Source organism: Cimex lectularius, unplaced genomic scaffold, assembly GCF_000648675.2.
Source record: "Cimex lectularius strain Harlan isolate CLEC.00 unplaced genomic scaffold, Clec_2.1 scaffold451, whole genome shotgun sequence".
NCBI classification, from domain to species: Eukaryota; Metazoa; Arthropoda; class Insecta; order Hemiptera; family Cimicidae; genus Cimex; species Cimex lectularius.
The window spans coordinates 83,785-104,135 of record NW_019392989.1 but is presented as its reverse complement, the minus strand read 5'-3'; the positions used below and the strand labels follow the sequence as shown (position 1 = coordinate 104,135).

Here is a 20,351-nt window from a genome sequence, read left to right as displayed (position 1 = left end):
TCCCTTGGTAGTTAAAATTTTGTGGCAACTTAGTTCATTTGACGGTAAAAAAGGGGGTTAATTGATGCGAAAAAGAGTTAATTTTGACGGGAAAAAGGATTCATTTGACAGAGAAAAGGTTTAATTTGACGGAAAAATCGGTTGGCATGTAAAATTGAATTTATGAACTAGGTCTACCATATGATTTGTCATGGTGACTGTCGAACAACTGAAAGTTTGCGGGATGTCAAAAAACAACGAACGCTTCAGTAAGCTTATAATTTTTCGCCATGACCAACAACCGGGATGAAATGAGTCGGAAGTATAGTTGGTACAGAGCATAAACGATTTATGGGGATTTGTGTGGCCCACATCTGCCATACAGGGAGGAAAAAAGGGCCCCTGTACCTCAGGGGTCAAGATTCGTCTTCAGCCTTTCACGCTACGTGCAACATCGCCGGTCCATCGCTCAATCGTCACCGAGAGGGGATGAGTGCAGCAACCGGGATTGAAGACGATGCAGATATCCAATGGATTTTGAATCCATGCCGCCAGATGTTCAAACCAGCCAATAGGCATTTGGATATCTAAGAGGCGGGAGTCGAACGACTGTTGCCCGCTTAAAAGCCGTCTCCACCTCCCTCCGTTTGTTTAGAACCGCATCAGACCCCGATCTGGCTACTTCAGTCCTGTTGAAACTTGAGCTTTCCTGCTTCCTGGAACTGTAAGTAACCGACTTCGAGTCAATTTCGTATTTTACGACCTTAGCGTTCACTACTCCGCTACAATAAACAATAATTACCAATTTTAACAAACAGAAAATACCCAGAAAAAACACATGTTAAAGTTTCGTTCAAAGTAATATTTAATTGAAATACATACGACAAATTTCCTTTGTTAAAACAGGCTGTGATTTTTATTTATTTCGTTAAATATATTTATTCTATACTGATGAGCGTTGAAATGCGCCGTAGGACGAGCAGGTGTCCTTTTCCCTTTCGACCGTTTATTCCTGCGTACCAACTCCCCCTGAAATCACAATCCATTTCGACTAAAAAAGTCATTTTAATTTTAAATCGTACATAAATAAAAAAAATAAATAATACAAGGGGCCTACTTGTAAAACGAAGTAACGTTCATTGAACCTTGTCTGTATTAGGGACTTTAGGTTAATAATTTTTTTTAAGTTTTACATTTTACAATGCATTAACTTTAAATGTAAACAAGAGTACGTATAAAAAAGTATTCCCAAGTATAGTATATATCCTTTATAGTACTTTTTTAAAATATTTGTTTTTGTAGTATAGTAATTTTTTTTTACTTTTCAAACCGCGCTTGTCCTTTTCGTAAAGTTTCAGTTAAATATTTACGTAGACTGTTAACGAATTTACGTTATCTGTAAATTTTTAATACGTTTATGTTAGAGTGGAATTAGTAAAATATTTCCTTTTTAATAGCAATTTTAATGCCACCATTGTCTATGTATGATAGTTTCAGTTAATTACGTAGATCGCCAGGACTCGGTTAACGAATTTTAGTTAAAACGTATTTACGTTTTCAGTAAACTTTTAATACGTTTGTTGAAGATGCAAATGCAAGTGGAATTTGTAAAAAATATTGTTAGTTTCAATTAATAGTAAATTTTAAACCACTCGTCCGTTTCTGAGAGTTTAAGTTAAATACTTACGTAGATCGCCAGGACACAGTTAACCAATTTATGTTAAAACGTATTTACGTTTTCAGTAAATTTTTAATACATATTTGTTAAATATACTATACATTAAATTAATAATGTATTTGTTGTATGTACTACTATTACTATACATTAATACATATTTGTAACAGTTGTAGTTAGTATTACGACTACTGTAGTAAGAAAGGAAGTGGAATTAAAAAAATTTTTAGTCTTTTAATTATAATGTATCAACCATTTTTGTTAGTTGAAGTTAAATATTTATGTTAACAGTCATGACTAAGTACCAAGTACCTCAAAGTACCTTTTTTCGTTTTGCAAGATGGATTTTGTTTGTATTCACATTTATTTTTAATTTGTTGATGTTTGACACTATTTAAGAACCAACCGTCTTGGTAATACCATCAATAGTATTAACAGCAAGCTAAAATGTTGATATATTTTAAACCTTGTTTTCTGTTTAGCGTTAACTGAGTTAAAAAATAAAGATAAAAATGTATTAATGCTTCAATCATTTTTGAACTTTCTTTGTACATATTTGTTTAAAATAAGATTTTTTAAAAGCGGTTTTTGTGTGTAATCAAGGCAGGCATGAAATTGTAATGCTCTGTAAGATTGTCAATTTGTATAAATGAAAATTCCCTCAACCTGTTTTATTATAAATTGTCTTGTCAAAGATGGAGATAATTTTTTATATATTTTCATTAATAATAAATTAATGTTTAAGGGGATTTAAACATTGTTTTGATTAAATAGTAACTTGTTAATTTAATTCTATCCCGGATCACAGCTGGAATAATTTTTTTAAACTCAACATTGTATCGAAAGAGAATTGTTTTAATTATATTTTCACTGCTAATTTATTTTATTTTTTGTGGTGATTGAAACGTTATTTCCTTTAGATATTAATTGTTCATTTTATTTATAAAAAACCTGTTATTTGAACACGACTGTGGTAATTTATTTAAGCCATTGCTTGCACAAACAAAATATTAAGAAAATGGCAATTTTGGAATATAAACACCTGTTGAAAAGCTTTAGTGAAAAACTAATTTCTTTTTCACATTTTAATAAACAGAACAATTTCAAATTGCATGACTGATAAGGACAGGAAGTTCCATGAATGAATAATCACTGTGTCACCTGTGTATTGATCTTTTCCAGTTAATGTTGAGACAGACTTTTCAGCCTCATTGACAAATCCGTCATCAGGATGGGGGATGACGAAATGCTTTTGATGACGGCCGACAAAATTGATAGCGAGCCATTTATCATCAACGGTTCACACTATCTTCAGAAAATGGGTTTATCGATTGTGTGAATTTGTTTTGTCCATTGAAAACTATTGTGCAAACTGCAGTTTTATCATCTTGGTACTGTCAGATAAGAAATGCCTGGCACCAGTTAACAGAAGTTGAGGGGGTTTTGTTCAGTGCCTTTCAGCAGATAGTCTTTGCTGTTCTGCTCTTGTAGCACACTGGCAAGTCCTAATTCTTCACCCTCCAGGTAAAATTTGATAAGTCCAAAAACATTTTTCTGGATTGCTATTTTAAAGTTTAAATCTTTTGTACAAGTTAAATTTTTGTAGTAACTTTTTTATTGTGCTCTTACATTTCATCAAATTCACTGTAGTCACGATAAATAAGTTTTTTAATTTATTTAATTGTCGACTTTTTTGGTACTTATCACATTTTGCGCTGACTCTTATCTAGTTTTTAGCATGAATTTCCGATACTTAGAGATTATCATACTACATCTGCAGTTATTTGCATGTACCATTGATTTGCTAGGTGGGTAAAATGGGATGTTAAATTGTATTAAGAACCACAAAAATGGGTGAGCTAACTGCTCTAATTCTCCTGTTACCAACAAAACAAGGGGTCATAAAAGTAGGTAAAAAATATATACAACTAAGTAATAATAGATATTTATTCTAGAGTTATTTGAGTTTATAAATGGATAACTAGAATTATCAAAATGTTGACATAACTTTTTGAGATCTCTAAAAAGGCACATTCCTATAAAATGAAATTCTTTCCTTCTGGTCTTAATCATTTATACATTGTCAGGTCTAAAAACTTGGAAATTGAAATATGCACTTATCTCATCGTTACGTTATGTTTTAAAATCCTAAGTATTTAATTCAATGAAATATATTTCTGTAGTCTATTAGTAAGTATTGTATCTTGGATACTACTCCTGCATAGCTGAAGTATCTTTAAGGTAACAAACACATCAATCATTATACTTTCTTCATAAACCAAATTTTTTTAGTTAATTATTTTTTTCAAATGTATTCATTTACAAGCAAAAGCCATCTTAAAACAACTTGGCTTTATATAGTTAGATTGTAAAAGATTAGACCATTAATCATATTTACATACGTTTAATGTGTAGTTTGATTGTATCTGATTGTCCTGGTTATTCACATCAGAGATGACCAAGATACAGGTTCAACCTTTTTCAGGCCTCACCAAACACATATTATTTATTATTATAAAAATCATTGTAAATGATTTAACATATTTTTACATTCTGTTTTAGATAAGCTTTTTTTGGAAGATTGATATTGAGTTTCTACGTTACGATGTCGACTGCAGTATTTTCTGACCGTAAGTTGCTCGCTATTAAAACTAACATTTATAGAAATGATGAATGATGGAGTGAGTGCGGTGTTCAATCCTTTTTATAAAGATAGTTCCTTCTCACAATAAGTTGTTTTGCAACAAATTGTTGATTGCAAAACAACTTAATGTGAGTAAGAACTATCTTTTTAAAAAATAACTAACATTTATTCTAAGTTAAATATATAAAAGTTTGGACGATTTAATATATGTAGAAATTTAACGGCTTATATTTTTTAATGTGTTATTTATTACATTGATAGATGAAGGCAAACAAAAGTAACACAATTTTCATTAAAAATTTGTCGAGTTTTGGGTGTTGACTGCTCCCCGTTTTCAGTGAAGGAAAGAATAATTAAATTCACTAATTTCGTGGTCCACTTGACCAATTAATTAATTGTAAAGAATAATATTAACAATATTATCACTTAAGATAATATTGTCTACAATTTTATATACTTTTCAATACAATCTTATTGCTGTAGACATGCAGAAAATGTTCTGAAAAAATGTAGTTCCTTTACAAACCACAAGAGTGCTGCAGTTTTACAGTTTTCTTGTAATTTCCAAACGGACATTAACACATTGCACATGTACATGTTTTACACAAATAAAAAAATTTGGAATTTATATTTTATTTACATTAAAAATAAATACAATTTTATTGCCTTGCATAATACGTTGTATTGTTTACAGTTGACAACAGTTTGACCAAACAATGTGCAAGTTTGTAGATGGAAAATAGTTGAATACTATAAAAAATGACAAATAGCTAATCGGTGCTTTAAATTGATTATTTTTTGTTGAATAGTTCTCTGTAACTGTAAATGCTTATCAATAATATGATAATGAAACAGTGGTGGGAGAGTTAGGTTGACACATTCTTACGATTTTCGTACTAGTGAATTTGCAATTAGTTTTAATTTTATATAATTAGATGGATATAATTAGAGGTCAGACTTAAATTATTATTTATTTTAAAAAAACCCATAAGATATGAGGCTACGGTATAATTAAACAGTGGTGGGAGAGTTAGATTGAGACATTCTTAAGATTTTCATACTTGTGAATTTGCATTTAGTTTTAATTTTATATAATTAGATGGATATAATTAGAGGTCAGACTTAAATTATTATTTATTTAAACAAACATAAGATATGAGGCTAATTAGAAAGAATTGATTTTAAAGTTGGAGTTTTTATCGAGTGATGGTAATCCCATTAGAATTTTTTGAGGTAGCTTCATAAGGTCTTTGTGATGAAGTAGATTTTTTGGGTTCACCAAGCTTTCGGTGATTTATACCGCCATCGTTGGGCTTCATCCAATGATGTAAATTAAAAACACCATTATTTTTATTAACGTCAGTTTTAATTAAGATAAGATTTAAAAAGTAAGGAAAAATCCAAACAAGAAGATCGTTTGGTTTGCTGGGTGATAAGACTGTTATAAGCTATTGGTTTCTTCATCGAGCTTTTGAGGAATACATCCTCTTCATACATCTTTGAAACATTAATTAATAATTTAAAAGGTTAACAAATATAAAGATCTATTCACAATTTTGAAAGTTTATGTAATTTGATCTTTAGTGGTTAAAAAAGTTAGGCGTTCTAATTCTTAAAGTTAGGAGGGGAATTTGATATGATTCATTTAAGGTTTCTTTGGTGTTTCGCATTTTTTAAAATTAAATGCCAAAATTTGAAATCTTAATGTTTTAAAAGAACCAAACCTAGGACCATGTTAGAATATTTTCCCACCTGCCCTCTGTTCTGATGTGGTTTTCCGATTTCATCTCAAGGCAAAGAGCGGGCATAAATAAAGGAAAATTGGTTTTATCTTGTCTATTGATTACTTTTTTCTTCATTTAGACAATTCCAGTAGTTTATCCCTTTAATGAAATTCTAGGGTGGTTTTCTCGGCTCTACAAATTTGTGCCAAGGTCACAGCTCTAAGTATGTTCCGTTTCCTGTGGTAATGCCAAATTTTCTTAATTTTTTAAATTGTTGAAAGCGGACATGTTTATGTTGTTTTCTCTCGGGAGGACCGAAAAGGGCGAGTGGCTTGGCTCCGAGATGCAATAAACGGTCAGAATGAAGCAAGGGAAAATGGTGGGTGGGGGTGGAGGCTGAACTGAAAGCGAAGAGGGCATTTTAGGGTCAACGCCCCTATCAACTACGACTTATATTTGTGAAAGAACATAAAAAATTTGGCTTATTCTAATCATATATTTTAAACCAGACGATGTAGTTTTTTGTTTTAATATTCATCCCTGGCATTACAGGAGATCAATAACCGAAGGTCCTTAACAAGGTTCATCGCTACCGGTAATTAATGCACGTTAAAAATATAAAAGTAAACTTTTCAATATACTGAAATCACGAAACTTGTAAACTAATATTCAATCATCATTTTTTTTCTTTTAAAATGGCGTTATTACTGACAAACCATATAAAGCAGGTGGTTTTATCATCGCCCTTAAAATAAATCTAAAGGTCTACTTTATTACCCGTTATTATGTCAAATGGGTAATTTGGAAGGGAAAAAAAAGTTATGTTTACTGGATAATTTGACCACACACCACTGTTAAATTACAAAGGAAATATATGCGTTGATAGAATATAAATAGCATAAAGAAAACATAAGCAAAATACATAAATGAAATGGTGGAATGGACATGTCCTCCATGCCCTTTCTCCTTACACCTCCCTCTTGAATATATCTAAGTGAAGACTTATTTAAATAACAATAAAAACAACAATTAATTTTACCAAATAAATAACATCCGATCGGAAATGAGAATTGAAAGGTTGATGGGTACGAAATAAATTGGCTTTTTCACAATAGGCGTTTATATTGTCAGACGCGTTTCGGTCTAATATAGACCATCTTAAGTGATATTTTTTATTTATTTTTATAATCAAATGGTTTGTTACCTAGCTCTAAGTTCTGGACGACTATGGACTTGGCTAGTCAAGAAGTCAAAGAACGAATATATTGGACTACTCGCAACGTCCATAGTCTTATCCGTAGGTATCTATATTTAAACTTAAACACTTAAGATGGTCTATATTAGACCGAAACGCGTCAGACGAAATAACCGGCTATTGTGGAAAAGACAATGTATTTCCTACCCATCAACTTGTTATGGAGTTCCACAAAATTAGGATATACACCCAAAATATTAGGATTGAAAAGAAAACGATTTATTTTTATAATAAACGTGTTGACCTTGCCCAAATTGAAAAATTAGGAAAATTTTCCGCTAGAAGCCTAAAGGCGAGGGAAAGTAAAATATTGGCGTCCTACCCTGAATTGCATTACACTTTTTAGTAAAGGGCTGGTCGGGGTGGGTTCCTAGTCTAATCTTCTGCCCCTCGCCCTTCCAATAAATCTTAGCAACTCTCTAAACTTATAAATCTGAGATTCAAGCTCTCACCGGTTGCTTCATCCTTCCAGGCCGGTTTGCGATGAGACAAAACCTGCTCATCCTTTTCGCTTTTCAACATTCAGTTATTAAAAATGTATAAAACCACTGTTATTTAATATGTATAAAGCTTAGTTTGTAGTGAATATTCGTTTTTAAATTTTGTAATAAGCCAACGAAGGAACATTACATGCAATATGGATTTACATTGGGTTTATTGAATAAGAGGATTTGAAACGTTATCAGACGGTTTTTGTTTATCGAAGTCACAACTCTCTTTTGCTCGAAAGAAATCTATTAGATTAAAAAGCTTCAAAAGGGGGGGGGTCTTCAACTTGAATCTTGAGTTCTTTTATCTAATAATGACATAATTAAAATGGTATTTGTGTTAGGATACCAATCCATTCGCTGCCCCTCTCTAATATACTCATACATATATGTATTTTTAATCAACATTTGATGTAACTGGTTCTGTGTCTTACTTTTATCATCAGAGTTTGAACATGAATGGCAATGTTAGCTTTGTTTCAAGGCTAAGCCCAGGCAACGGACATTTCCCCTGCGAGGAATAAGTTCAGTAAGGTTAATATTGGGGTTGGATCTTCTTTTTCGTTACGTAAATTTCAGCCTAGTACGCCACTTTTTACACCATTCTCCGGTAAGGACTGAAATTATTTGGGGCTACGTTGCTATTGAAATGTAACTATGAGGTTTTTAATATTGACAAGTCAGGATGTCTTGTCAAAAACCGTAGCTTGTAACTTTAAATTAGTTTTTCGGCTCTCCAACCAGTCAGTAACAGGTAGAATACACTAAATACCGATTATGGTGTAATCCAAATCAACCAGGCGTATAGATTATTTCTTGTTAAATTTTAATAAATTTTACCTGAAGGGTCTTTGAAGCTTTTAACCGATCAGCCCTCTGAAATTTACAATTTCGTTTACTAATTTAGAATTTGCCTATGTTTATTTAACATTTTATGTATCTCGTTGGAAGGCTACTACATATTTTTTCTCCAAAAAAAGATAGGCAGTACTTTCTAGTTTTCATCTTTATTATTTGCCATAGTATAATTCTTTTTACATAAATATCGCCCTGATCTGTTTCTATTTAAGATTTGAAGATAAAAATCCAGTACAAATCGTGTAAGTTAGCTTATTGTTATTGTTGGAACTTTTATGTCAACGATATAAGCCGGTTCGATCGCTGTCTGAAGGTCAAAAATCGTTTTGCTTTTGTCGGAGGACGACGTTAAAAGAACTGTTCGAAAGCGATTTAGATGTTAGGAAATTACGCGCAGAGAATTCTTATTCCACAACTTTTATATGAAGATGGTCAACAATTTTTTGAATTTATCTAGGATGATAATAATCTTAACTTGGTAGAATATTTATAAATCAAAATTAAATATACCTATTATTCAAATTTCAAATAATTACTCATTTATAATTCAAATAACAAACTGAGCGATGTTCTGTTTCATTTTTATTTATTTTTCTTTGTCGTAAAAATCTTTGCTTACTCTAATCCTGCCCATGTTTTCTCAGTTAATCCTCCTATTCAGTTACCTGAATGTTTTGCGCGTGTAAGTCTTTAGATAATGCATAATAATAATTTGAATTTTTCCCAAAAGACTATAAAGAATTGTAAAAATGGAATGACGTCTACCTATTGGTACTAAATATTTAATAATATCCTATGTATTTTATATCGGTACATCCTTATTTAGTGAATGTAATGGTGCAATTTTATGTATTGAAAACCAAAAACGTTGAAATATCTCATTGAGTTAAGTCGGGAAAAATAACTGATTTTTATGAGATTTCTTCTTGGGGCGATGAACCTGCATTATTTAGATCATTTCCGATTATTTTGGTCTGCCTCTCCATTATATTATGGTCAGCCACGTAATTTTTACTGCAGTTAATAAATATGAAATCATAATATTATATGGTTTTGAATGAATCGTTCCTTTCACTCTTAAATGAATAACCAGAACATGAAATTTTGATCCGTTTTATCATCAACCGGTCCGCCTGTCGTCGTTATTTTTTCGTGCCTTGACGCGTGTCTATTTGTCACCTTTTGGACTTACAGGATTTTCATACATGCTTTTGATTGAATTTTACCATATTTTGGTAAAGTGTGTAACGTCAGATATTTTAAATTTTTACCATGTTGATTTTTTAATACCAGGATGATTAAGTTTTGCTCCCTAAAATCTGTGCAAATTATGTGATAATACATGGAAGAGTATGACTCACGCTGAATTATTGAATTGTACGGGTGGGTTAACTTTGCCGGACTTTTCTCTAGTCCTATTATCTGGCTGGTTATTATCAGCAATAGTTGATAAATATATTGAAACTCATTACAATAATGGCAATTAATGTAGGTTTGCTTTTTGTTTTATTGTTAATCTTTGCAAAATTCAAATTTTGCCTCGCAATAAAAGTGTTTAGGAGAAATCCTGGAGAAAACGGAGAAGTCCAACTCCTACTCTGAAAATTTTCTATTCTGTTGAGCAAAGGTTTTTTAAATAGTAAAAGAATTTTATTTTTGGGCTGACTTGTGTTCCGAAAAATAACCCGTCTGTAGGAGACGTTGGAAGATATATTTGCTGCAGTATTTTAATAAGTCCAACTTGTACTAATCGAATACTGAAAGTCGTTACAGTTACCAAATAATTTTCTAAACAGAAGAAATCTCTAGTTCCTGCTTAGGAACCTCCAAGGTTCTATGATCTGACTTGCCAAGGAAGAAATTAAAACGAGAAAGTTCCAGATAATCCCAAAATGGAAACCAACAACCTGGGTGATTCATAGTGGTCGCCTCACTGTCGGGGAATAAACCCCCTCTCCGAATACAAGAATTGTCAATACATCGAGCCGAAACGTCACAGTTCATTCCCTCTGCATAAAAACTGTATAAATAATTTAATTATCCGTAATGAGTATTTGGGAAGGGGTTAGAAGTTGTGTCCCAAACGAGCTCGTGGTCGCGTCTAGTCTCCTGCTTATACATGCTATGAAAAGAAAACAACGTTGAAGTAAATCTGTTTAGAAAGAAATCTATCATTAATGGATTTTTTCAATACTACATATTGGTAGATATAAAGCATATTCAATACACAAATAGAAGAGAAGGTCTTAGTCACACAAATTGATACAATATTGTGCAATTCTAAAAATTGTAAACATATCACAGGTTGAACGTTTTCGTAAAATAGGCAATTTCTAAGTTTTAAGGGTTTACATGATTTCTGAGGATCAATTTTTGTTTACTATCAATTGATATTTTCTGTACATTGTAGTTGGGTTTATGATCTAAGATCTTAAAAACCCATTCAGGAAAGTTTATTGCCTTTGAAAATTAAATAAACATCAGTTCAGTTTGTGGAAAATAAGATCGTATTTGAATAAAATCTGTCTAGTGTATTTTTTCACCAACCAAAAAATGTAGACCAAATTTTCAAAGACATTTTCTTCGTAAACCCCGCACCAATCTGAGGGTATAGATTTTGTAGGGATTGCCATCAATAGAAAGTTTTATTTCCATACAGGAAAGTCAAAGTTTGGCAAGCAACGTTTTTTTTTTTTTTTTTGTAAATCAAATACTCCTCACAAGATGCCAAGGAGGAAATCCTAAAAATGGTTATATGATGAATTGGTTTATCTTTCTGTATCTTGGGAATGAACATGATTTTCCATTTTTCGTGGATACTCCTATCACTTCGAAGAATGTCATTGGACAAATATGAAGTTTGCCTAAGGCCTCAACTGCAATTCTTAAATCAACGAAAAGTCAAACCGCTCGAATGAAGTGGTCTGGTGTGTTGTGAGGCAAGAGAAACAACTGCTTAAAGAAGAGTTTTTTGCAATTTGTCAAGTTCCCTCATATGGTCCAATGCCCAGATTTCGGCATTAATAATAGCTATAATTGAATAAAACATCTTTTTTTCACTTTTGTTTGCGTGGAATTGCACTTTCCATGTATGTAATAGAATGTCCTTAAGATGTTAAGTGTGGCACCGTTCTTGCTGTGGAACTCCCATAATGATGTTTTTTCCATAGCGCATGTACTCTACTAAAAGCGTTTTTGGCAATCCTAAGTTTTCCCAGACACCCAAAAGGAACTCCAAGATAGTTGAAAATGGTGGCATATCTACGAGTCGATTTTTGTAATGATTTTCATCAATCTGCAAATAGGACAATATCGTCAGCAAATAACAAGCAAATAAGTTCATTAGGTTGTCCAGCCTGACCCCGCAATACTGAGTTCTTAAAAAAAAAAAAATAATATTGTACCAAGGGAAAACAGGTCAATATGATATTATGTGGCATAATTAATCTAAGCTAAAATTACTATATACATTTTTTACATTTCTGGTTATTTTGCCGCCAAATCCAACTAAGTGTTAGTTTTATCCATAGATCATGTTGAATATTATCAAATCTTTTTGTACGTCAATAAAAAACTTCAAATATTTTTTCTGACAAATGTTATTGTAATCAAAGATTGTGTTATCAACATTTATAAGGTTATCCATACAAGGTTTGTTTATTTTTTCACGCAATTAACTCACTTTCACAATTTTTGACTTTTCCCACTTTTCTCTGCATCGAAAGAAATATTATACACATGTGAACCAGGCGGTTTCAATCTGAAATTCCATCGAACAAAGGACTAATAATAATTTAAAAAAATGTTTTCGCCTAATTTGTTATCTTATATAATAATTATTTTAAAATCTTACGTAGAATATAAAGCCTTAACACAGGACAAATAAAATATCTCCTTTATTCAAAAAGGGATTGATAAGAAGCACAATGTTGTTGTTTTCAGAAGAAAAATTCGTCTTTGAGATTTTAGAATAGGAGGAATTGCGACAGCGCTTGCACATCGGAAAATCCAAAAGAACAAGCTCAATTATGAAGGCAGGTTTCCCAAAGATCATCTACTTAGGAGGGCCGAGGCGAAATGATCCAATAACGCTTACTGAATTTAAAGTTACCCGGCGGTTCAAAGCTAAAGTTTAAGAATGTTGGTCTGCTGGTTTAATAAGATGTGAAAGACTGTGAGCATATGGCATGCATTGAATATGTCAATAAGTCCGACAAGTCCTGTATACAATTGTTCATTAAAAACTATTCAAACAAAGACGATGCTATACAGATTTCCAGAGGCGTTGACCGTCATACAAAATAGTCTTGTTGTTGATACCACTTAGAACTGAACAATAAACCCTGTAATTTTCCACAATTTATACAATTGGCAACGCTAATTACAAACATTGTCAATACAAATTGGTGGCGGCGAACACAAAACGTAAATTTACACGTTAGCGATTATATTTCCAGTATAAATCACGAATTCAAAGCACATAGATCGATTATCAATCAAGGATCTCAATATTTGAACAAGTTGGAGCAAGAAAAGATCGCGTATTTCGGTATGGCACAATAGAGAGATATAACAATAATGAGATATGCTAAAGAGTACGTATAGGCCACGCCACTTTCCCTCAATAAAATACATTTGTACATACTATTTTTTTGTGCAAACAATGTGATAAAAAATAAATCAATTTTATTTAATCTCGAATTTAAATCTTTCTCAGGATCTTTTTTTAAATGTCAAAATCTAGATATCGTAAAATCGAAGTTTTCTTTCAACTTTTTGCCAAATGTGACGGTCTATTTAAATGAATGAAGTGACGTTCAATGTAGAATTTTAAGTAGTGCTTTTCAGAATATCTTGAAATACGATGAATAAGGATGAATAATAGAGAGGGATGGGATTAGGCATACCGGGAAGTATTAGATCCATCATCGTTGTATGAACAACAGAGTATTATAAAATTTTACGAAAATTAGGGAAATTTTATACTTTCATTTATAGGTTCAACAAAGGCGTTGGGAAACCACCTCCAAACGACTAATATATACAGGGTGAATTGCTACTCGTGCTACAAACTTCTCCAGTAGATTCTTCACCCTAAAATGAACAAAAAAGTTCATATTGTCCATGGTCCGATTCTCAACCATTTCAGAGTAATTTCGCTTTTTATCGATTTTGAAAGATATCACGTCCTGGCGTCGGAAAATCGTGATATCTTTTAATCTAAACATTTCTCTTAAAATCTATAAGCACCGTTGAAATCCCCGTTAATTTTTAGAGAGAATCAAAATCATAATTCCATTGAAATTTTTTAATTTAATTTAATGCCCATTTAGTATGTAATGCTTAAGAAGTTTACAAACAGCTAGAAGGTCAAGGAAGAAAGACCCAAACGTTTTGCCACCTTCATCTTCTTATTGAAAAATTAACGGGGATTTCAACGGTGCTTATAGATTTTAAGAGAAATGTTTAGATTAAAAGATATCACGATTTTCCGACGCCAGGACGTGATATCTTTCAAAATCGATAAAAAGCGAAATTACTCTGAAATGGTTGAGAATCGGACCATGGTCAATATGAACTTTTTTGTTCATTTTAGGGTCAAGAATCTACTGGTGAAGTTTGTAGCACGAGTAGCAAGTCACCCTGTATATAAAAAATGGTAGGCTGTTCAAACATGTTTTTAAATTATCTCATTAACCGTTCGGATTTTTTGTAATTCGGCAGGATTTATGAATCTCATTTCATCGGCACATCTCCAATTTTTTAGTTGGCTAATGAAGAATCCGGACGCTGTTTATGGATTTGTCACGGTGGAGGCATACTGAAATATTTTCAACATTACACACACAACTGCTCTCACTTCCCTACTCGCATACGCACTTCCCACTATCTCACACTCATCCACTATCTCACACACTCACCCACTATCTCACCTACTTATCCATTCTATCACAAAACTCACACTTTCTCGACAGATTTTGTTCTTCGGTAATAAAGAATCCGGATTGTGTTTATGGATTTTTAAGAGGCGTCCTGAAATGCTTTTACAACGCACACCTCACTCACACCCTCTAACTTTTCCACTCCCTCAAACACTCACCCACTTTCATTAATCCTCCGTTCTAGCACACACTCACGTACTCAAGCTCTCGTTCACACGATCGCCCAATCTCTCCTGTCTTCATCTATAGAGTGGCCAAATCTGTCTGTATATCTATTGCTCAATCACTCGCACGTACAATGCAAATGTAGTAGGTACATTATTAATGTACGCGAAGCTTGTCCATTGTGTATATGTATCTTACATTATATTAATTGTGGACTCGGCGATAAAATCAAATAAATGTAAAGTTCTAGATTCAGATGTGTTCTTTAAGATTGTATTGTTCCAGCAGTGGCAACGAAGGCTCAAGAGGCAAATAACGCTTTGCTATTTCAATCGAAATATCACGTAAACACGAAATTCCAGGACGATCAAGATTTTAAATAGACCAGATTAAGCTCTCTATTTTTCCCCGGTACAACTTTTGCACAGTTAAAGTCCCAATACAGTTGTTGAAAAAACTAATAAGTCATTGATATTAAAGATCCGTCGAGTTTCTTTTTACGTTGCTACTTGAGGAAATGAGTGGCCTCCATTTTCTCTGATATTTAACGATCCTAATTTGTAGAAGAAAAGATAAGAAACAATGATCCAAATGTAGAAACTGATCTACTAGTTTCTCTAAGACTACATAGTAGTTTTCTCCTTAGAAACGATGTTACACTTAAAAAACAAATCTAACACCATTATAGATTTTCTAGATTGTAAATAACGCATTTCCCATTGTTCAAGGCAAAGATCGTGGTATTCTAACTTACAGTACACTTGTTTGGCAAGGGGCTTGTTACCACGGCAACTCCCTTTCAATAACTCTTCCGACACCTCAGAACGGTTTCCTTTTCCATTTTAAAAGGAGATATGTTGTTGTAAAGAATTTGGGGATGGGGGAAATATGATTGCAGTTTCTCAAAGCTATTGGTTAAGGATAGAACTATATATTACACTTAGGTTTGAAATATCTGTTCTAAGGTTACACGAAATACCATCTTTATGAATGTATAGCATCTCTTTAATCAATCTTCTACCTAAAAATTTTTCTTTATCCATAATAGAAACATTGTTAAAATCAAACGTGTGATTATATTTTTGACTGTGTTGGGAAAGGGCAGTCCCTTGTTTATTTTAATTATACCGAGGACTTTCTTGGGGCTCGTTGTGGACCAGTTTAATGCTTACCATCCAAATTTGGTCTTCACATGTGAAACAGAATGTGATGGAAAATTACCATACCTTGATGTTTTGTTGCTCAGGGATAATAACACTATACTTACAAAATGGTATAAAAAACAATCATCATCAGACAGGATCCTAAATTATAACTCCCTCCACTCTTTTAAATTAAAAATAAACGTAATATACAACCTAACAGATAGAATTTTTAAACTTAGCTCCCCTCAATTCCACTATGAATGTAAAGCATTAGTTAAAGATATTTTAGGTAAAAATCAATATCCTACCTCTCTTGTAAATAAATTAATTAATGATCGCATTTTAACATATAAGAATGTAAGTAATGAAATTGTAGTACCTGTTAACAATAAGTTACAATTTGTAAGTATAGTGTTATTATCCCTGAGCAACAAAACATCAAGGTATGGTAATTTTCCATCACATTCTGTTTCACATGTGAAGACCAAATTTGGATGGTAAGCATTAAACTGGTCCACAACGAGCCCCAAGAAAGTCCTCGGTATAATTAAAATAAACAAGGGACTGCCCTTTCCCAACACAGTCAAAAATATAATCACACGTTTGATTTTAACAATGTTTCTATTATGGATAAAGAAAAATTTTTAGGTAGAAGATTGATTAAAGAGATGCTATACATTCATAAAGATGGTAATTCGTGTAACCTTAGAACAGATATTTCAAACCTAAGTGTAATGTATAGTTCTATCCTTAACCAATAGCTTTAATAGTATAATATGTACCTGAATGTTATATGTGATAATTAATTTATTTTAGAATTGTTTCAAATTAATTTATAGTTTCTTTTAATTGTATAATTTGTGATATTTGAAACCAAAATGTTACGGAATTTTTTATAGATTGAAGATTGAGCCAGTTGGCAATATTGTCGCTTTAGGAATATTTATTACCTTCGTTTATCGAAGGTGGGCTCTACCGGCTATCCGTTATCTACACACATGTACCTGTTCATATAATATAACGATTTTTTTCGAGTTAGTAATTAAGGAAAATTTAAAAATTGTATAATTGTAAATTTACTTATGTTAATTTGTTAATATAGAGTCCTGATGAAGGCGATATATTCTGCCGAAAGCTCGACAAGAAAATAAATGTTGTTTCTGTCTTCATGGCCTCATCCCCAATCTACCTTTAGGAAAGTATATTTAAACTGAGATGGCTGATCAAACACCAAAGAAAATATATAAACTTGACCTATTGGGTTTTACTAGGTATATCAACTTTATAAAGAGAACATTTTATGTCCAAGTACTAGTTCAGTCACTCTTAAGGAGAATTGGAGCGGATGTTTCGAAATGCTCTTTAAGAAGGGCTCCGTGCTGTGCCCTACACTTTTTAACATTATTAACGTCACTAATCCTATTCGGGGTATTAGCATGGTTTGCAGATGACACTGCGTTTGTACATACCTCTTATCAAATTGTTACCAGATCTAAAGAACTAACGCTATCGTAGAAACGTGAAAAATGTTTCAAACACTTCATTAAGTCGAGAATTTGGCGAAATAACAGCTATTTTGTTTTTTAGGCTTAGACCACTATATCATAATGTAAGGGTGGTGTTGCTCACCCTGATGTCGACCAGGGTATATATAGTACAATAAACTACATTTTTGGCTCCAATGGCGAGAAAAAGTGTACAGCCGCTTTAGCAGCAATCAACCTTTTTACTACCCTCGATAAAAGATCCCACTTAAGTACAAAATACAAAAAACTCATTTGTGAATTGTATATTAGGCCTGTAGTTTCCTATGTATCTTCTGTATGGTTAAATACTTCTACATCTAGTCGTAATAAGCTTAAAGTTGTACAAATTGAAGTTTTAAAAATTTAAAAAAAAAATCTGTAGACTTTTCAAGGTGGAAAGGATTAACTACTTGCATATTGAATTACGTATATCAAGTATTTATACTTGCACACAATTTAACTAAGAAGTTTGAACATCGCTTCTCAATAGTGTGTGCATTAATAATACATTTAATTAACAAAAAATGACATCCAGTATAGCAACTACAAACACAACCGATTACTGAAGCATATAATTCTGTGATAGTATTAAGGTGGCTCCAGACATGCGGTATTTGCCGAATGCCGATTGCTGCCGAACATTTGCCTAGTCTCGAGATGCTCGACTTGGCATTTGCCAAATAGCGTAATTACGTTATCCACACATGCGGGGTTCTTACAACCAGCCAGTTTGTGCGGAAACAGCGAAAAGTGCCGTGCGAATCCTCAACGTACTACCAATCGTGATGGACAACAGTGAAACTGTCATTGCAGCTGCTGCGGTTACTGTTTTGGGTAGTACTAAACGCAAAGCCACGGAGTTGCCCCATCTTTCTTTCGATCCGTTTCATCTCATCGTTCCAATTTTTATGATAAAGAAGAGAAGCGTTCCAAATTATTGGTTCAGCTTGATACAGATCGAGGAACCACAAGTCTGTTATGCTGGGGAAATCCATAGCTAACCGAATGTTTTTTCATTATTACATCTATACCAGTTAGGAATCGTTTATTAATGAAAAATAAACAGCAGTGTTGATATCCGTACAGTACAGTTGATTCTCGAATGTGTGAATGTTTTGAGTTTTGAGCTACTTCACGAATATTTGTGCACTTTGAAACGGACAAGGAAACCAACAATTGGCCGAGCATGGCGAGCACCGACAAATTTTGCTTGGAGAATATCCGAGCATCCATCCCCACTAGCCGGGATTTGACGAACCTTTGCTCGGCATTCGGCGAATCCCGCATTTCTGGAGCCACCAGGGTTGTGTAGCGTAATACTAATGTGAAAACTGGCGATACAACGTTAAAAGATTTGTAGCTAACAATATATTTAGTGCCTTAATTATTCAAGTAATAATAATAGATGCACTTGTTTGCTAACAAGGGGGTCGCGTTAACCAAGTAGTTAAGTTGTCAGATTCTGCTAGTACATCCTGCGGTCATGGGTTCGATTCCCACCGTCGTCTCAGTACTTTTTTCTGACGATTGCGGAGAGGTGGTCACAATAAAAATTGAACCGACACTCATCAATTCCAAGTGTGGGGCGGGATCGGACCTGAGCGATCCTGAATTTGTTCCGAAGTTGACCGTCCCTGTCCGTCCTTTTTATGATGCTTCAGAAGTAAACTGCTCGGTGAAGAGGGATGCACGCGTGGCCGATGGCCAATGAGGTAACAGGTACAAGGGGCACCCCTATGAGTGAGAACTCCGAGGTGTCGGCCTACCAGGGGGTGGGAGTATCGATTGCTCGAATGCCACCCCCGAACTGGGAGCGGCAGTTCTCGACGGATCGCTATGCTGGTAGGACTTGTCACCGATTCAATCCTCACTTGCTTCTGCCGGTCATGCAAGGCCCCCTATCACCCAGGTAATGACTAATAATTGGCCCTTGGAATAGATTTTATTTCTGAATAAAATTAAACTCTGAGAGAAATACCATCCCTTGTCAGTACCGGATTTATCAAACCTGAAATTTGATTTTTTGATTAATACATTTTTTATGAATAGTAAAAAACTTCAAGTTAACGTCTTTTAAAAGGATTATATGGGAAAAAAAGATACCGGCATAAAGGGTCCTGATGATGGTCAAGACACTGTTAATAACTTGTTCCAATCCTTTAGTTCTTAATGAATGATCAGTACATGTTTCGATTTTTAAATCCCACCCGTTTTATTACAAAATTTTCAATATTTCAAAATAAAGACAGTCGGAATACCGGCTTCTGATGAGGGATGGTAACAGAGTCAGTAGCCTCCCATCCGGCTGAGGGCGTCACCCGGCGAATTGATGAGATTTACTCTCATCCAATTTTTACAGGGAAGCGATGGCCTCTTGCGCCGGTGAAGAAGGGAAAGAATAAGCCAAGAACGAAACAGCCGAAGAAAGTCAAATTTGTCGGTAAGTACTCTCGTAAACGACTACGGCATTTCTGAAGGCATGAGACAATCAGGCGCCCTTCATCGGTCGATATGCACCTTGTTCACCCCAACCACCTTGCTGCTACCTTCCCATCCCCTGGGGGTATGCCTTTCTTCATCGGATATTTCCTTTTGACCATCTTAAAGTGCCCTTCTTATTGTTTAATTAAGAACTTCGTCGTTTTGTTACGCACTCGAGAGGATACTTAATTTTTGACCTTTTTCTCTCTAGTTTTATGTTTTTTTCCTTTTACTTAAATATATTATATTTGAAAGTTAGCTATTATTGGCTGGCATTAATAATTATTATACATTGACTATCTTTGAAGAAATGAATATTTTTCTTTTGTTAGCCAAAGTAAATCTATTACGTACTGCGAGCATTGTGAAGGGTCAGTTATCTCCGTAGTTTGTTAATAGACAGCAATGAATATTCTATATAAATTAATGAATATTCATTATTTGTTTTTCTGCAAGTAATTTATCCTCA

The 20,351-nt window shown here is 33.5% G+C and overlaps 1 protein-coding gene across 3 annotated transcripts in view; it reads left to right on the top strand.

Annotated features, from left to right (window-relative positions):
• The first annotated feature begins 286 nt into the window (after positions 1-286).
• The window catches only part of LOC106665856 (myosin heavy chain, cardiac muscle isoform), a 34,038-nt gene continuing 13,973 nt past the window's right edge, over positions 287-20,351 (top strand). For 2 of the 3 annotated variants that reach the window (XM_014392654.2, XM_014392652.2), the window contains exons 1-2: positions 19,223-19,310; positions 19,761-19,841. In XM_014392654.2, coding sequence (XP_014248140.1) covers positions 19,238-19,310; positions 19,761-19,841 — 154 coding nt within the window. In that variant the 5' untranslated portion in view covers positions 19,223-19,237. Of the gene's footprint in view, positions 704-4,216; positions 4,285-19,222; positions 19,311-19,760; positions 19,842-20,351 lie in introns of those variants that run through there. The other variant, XM_014392653.2, reaches the window with a different exon arrangement.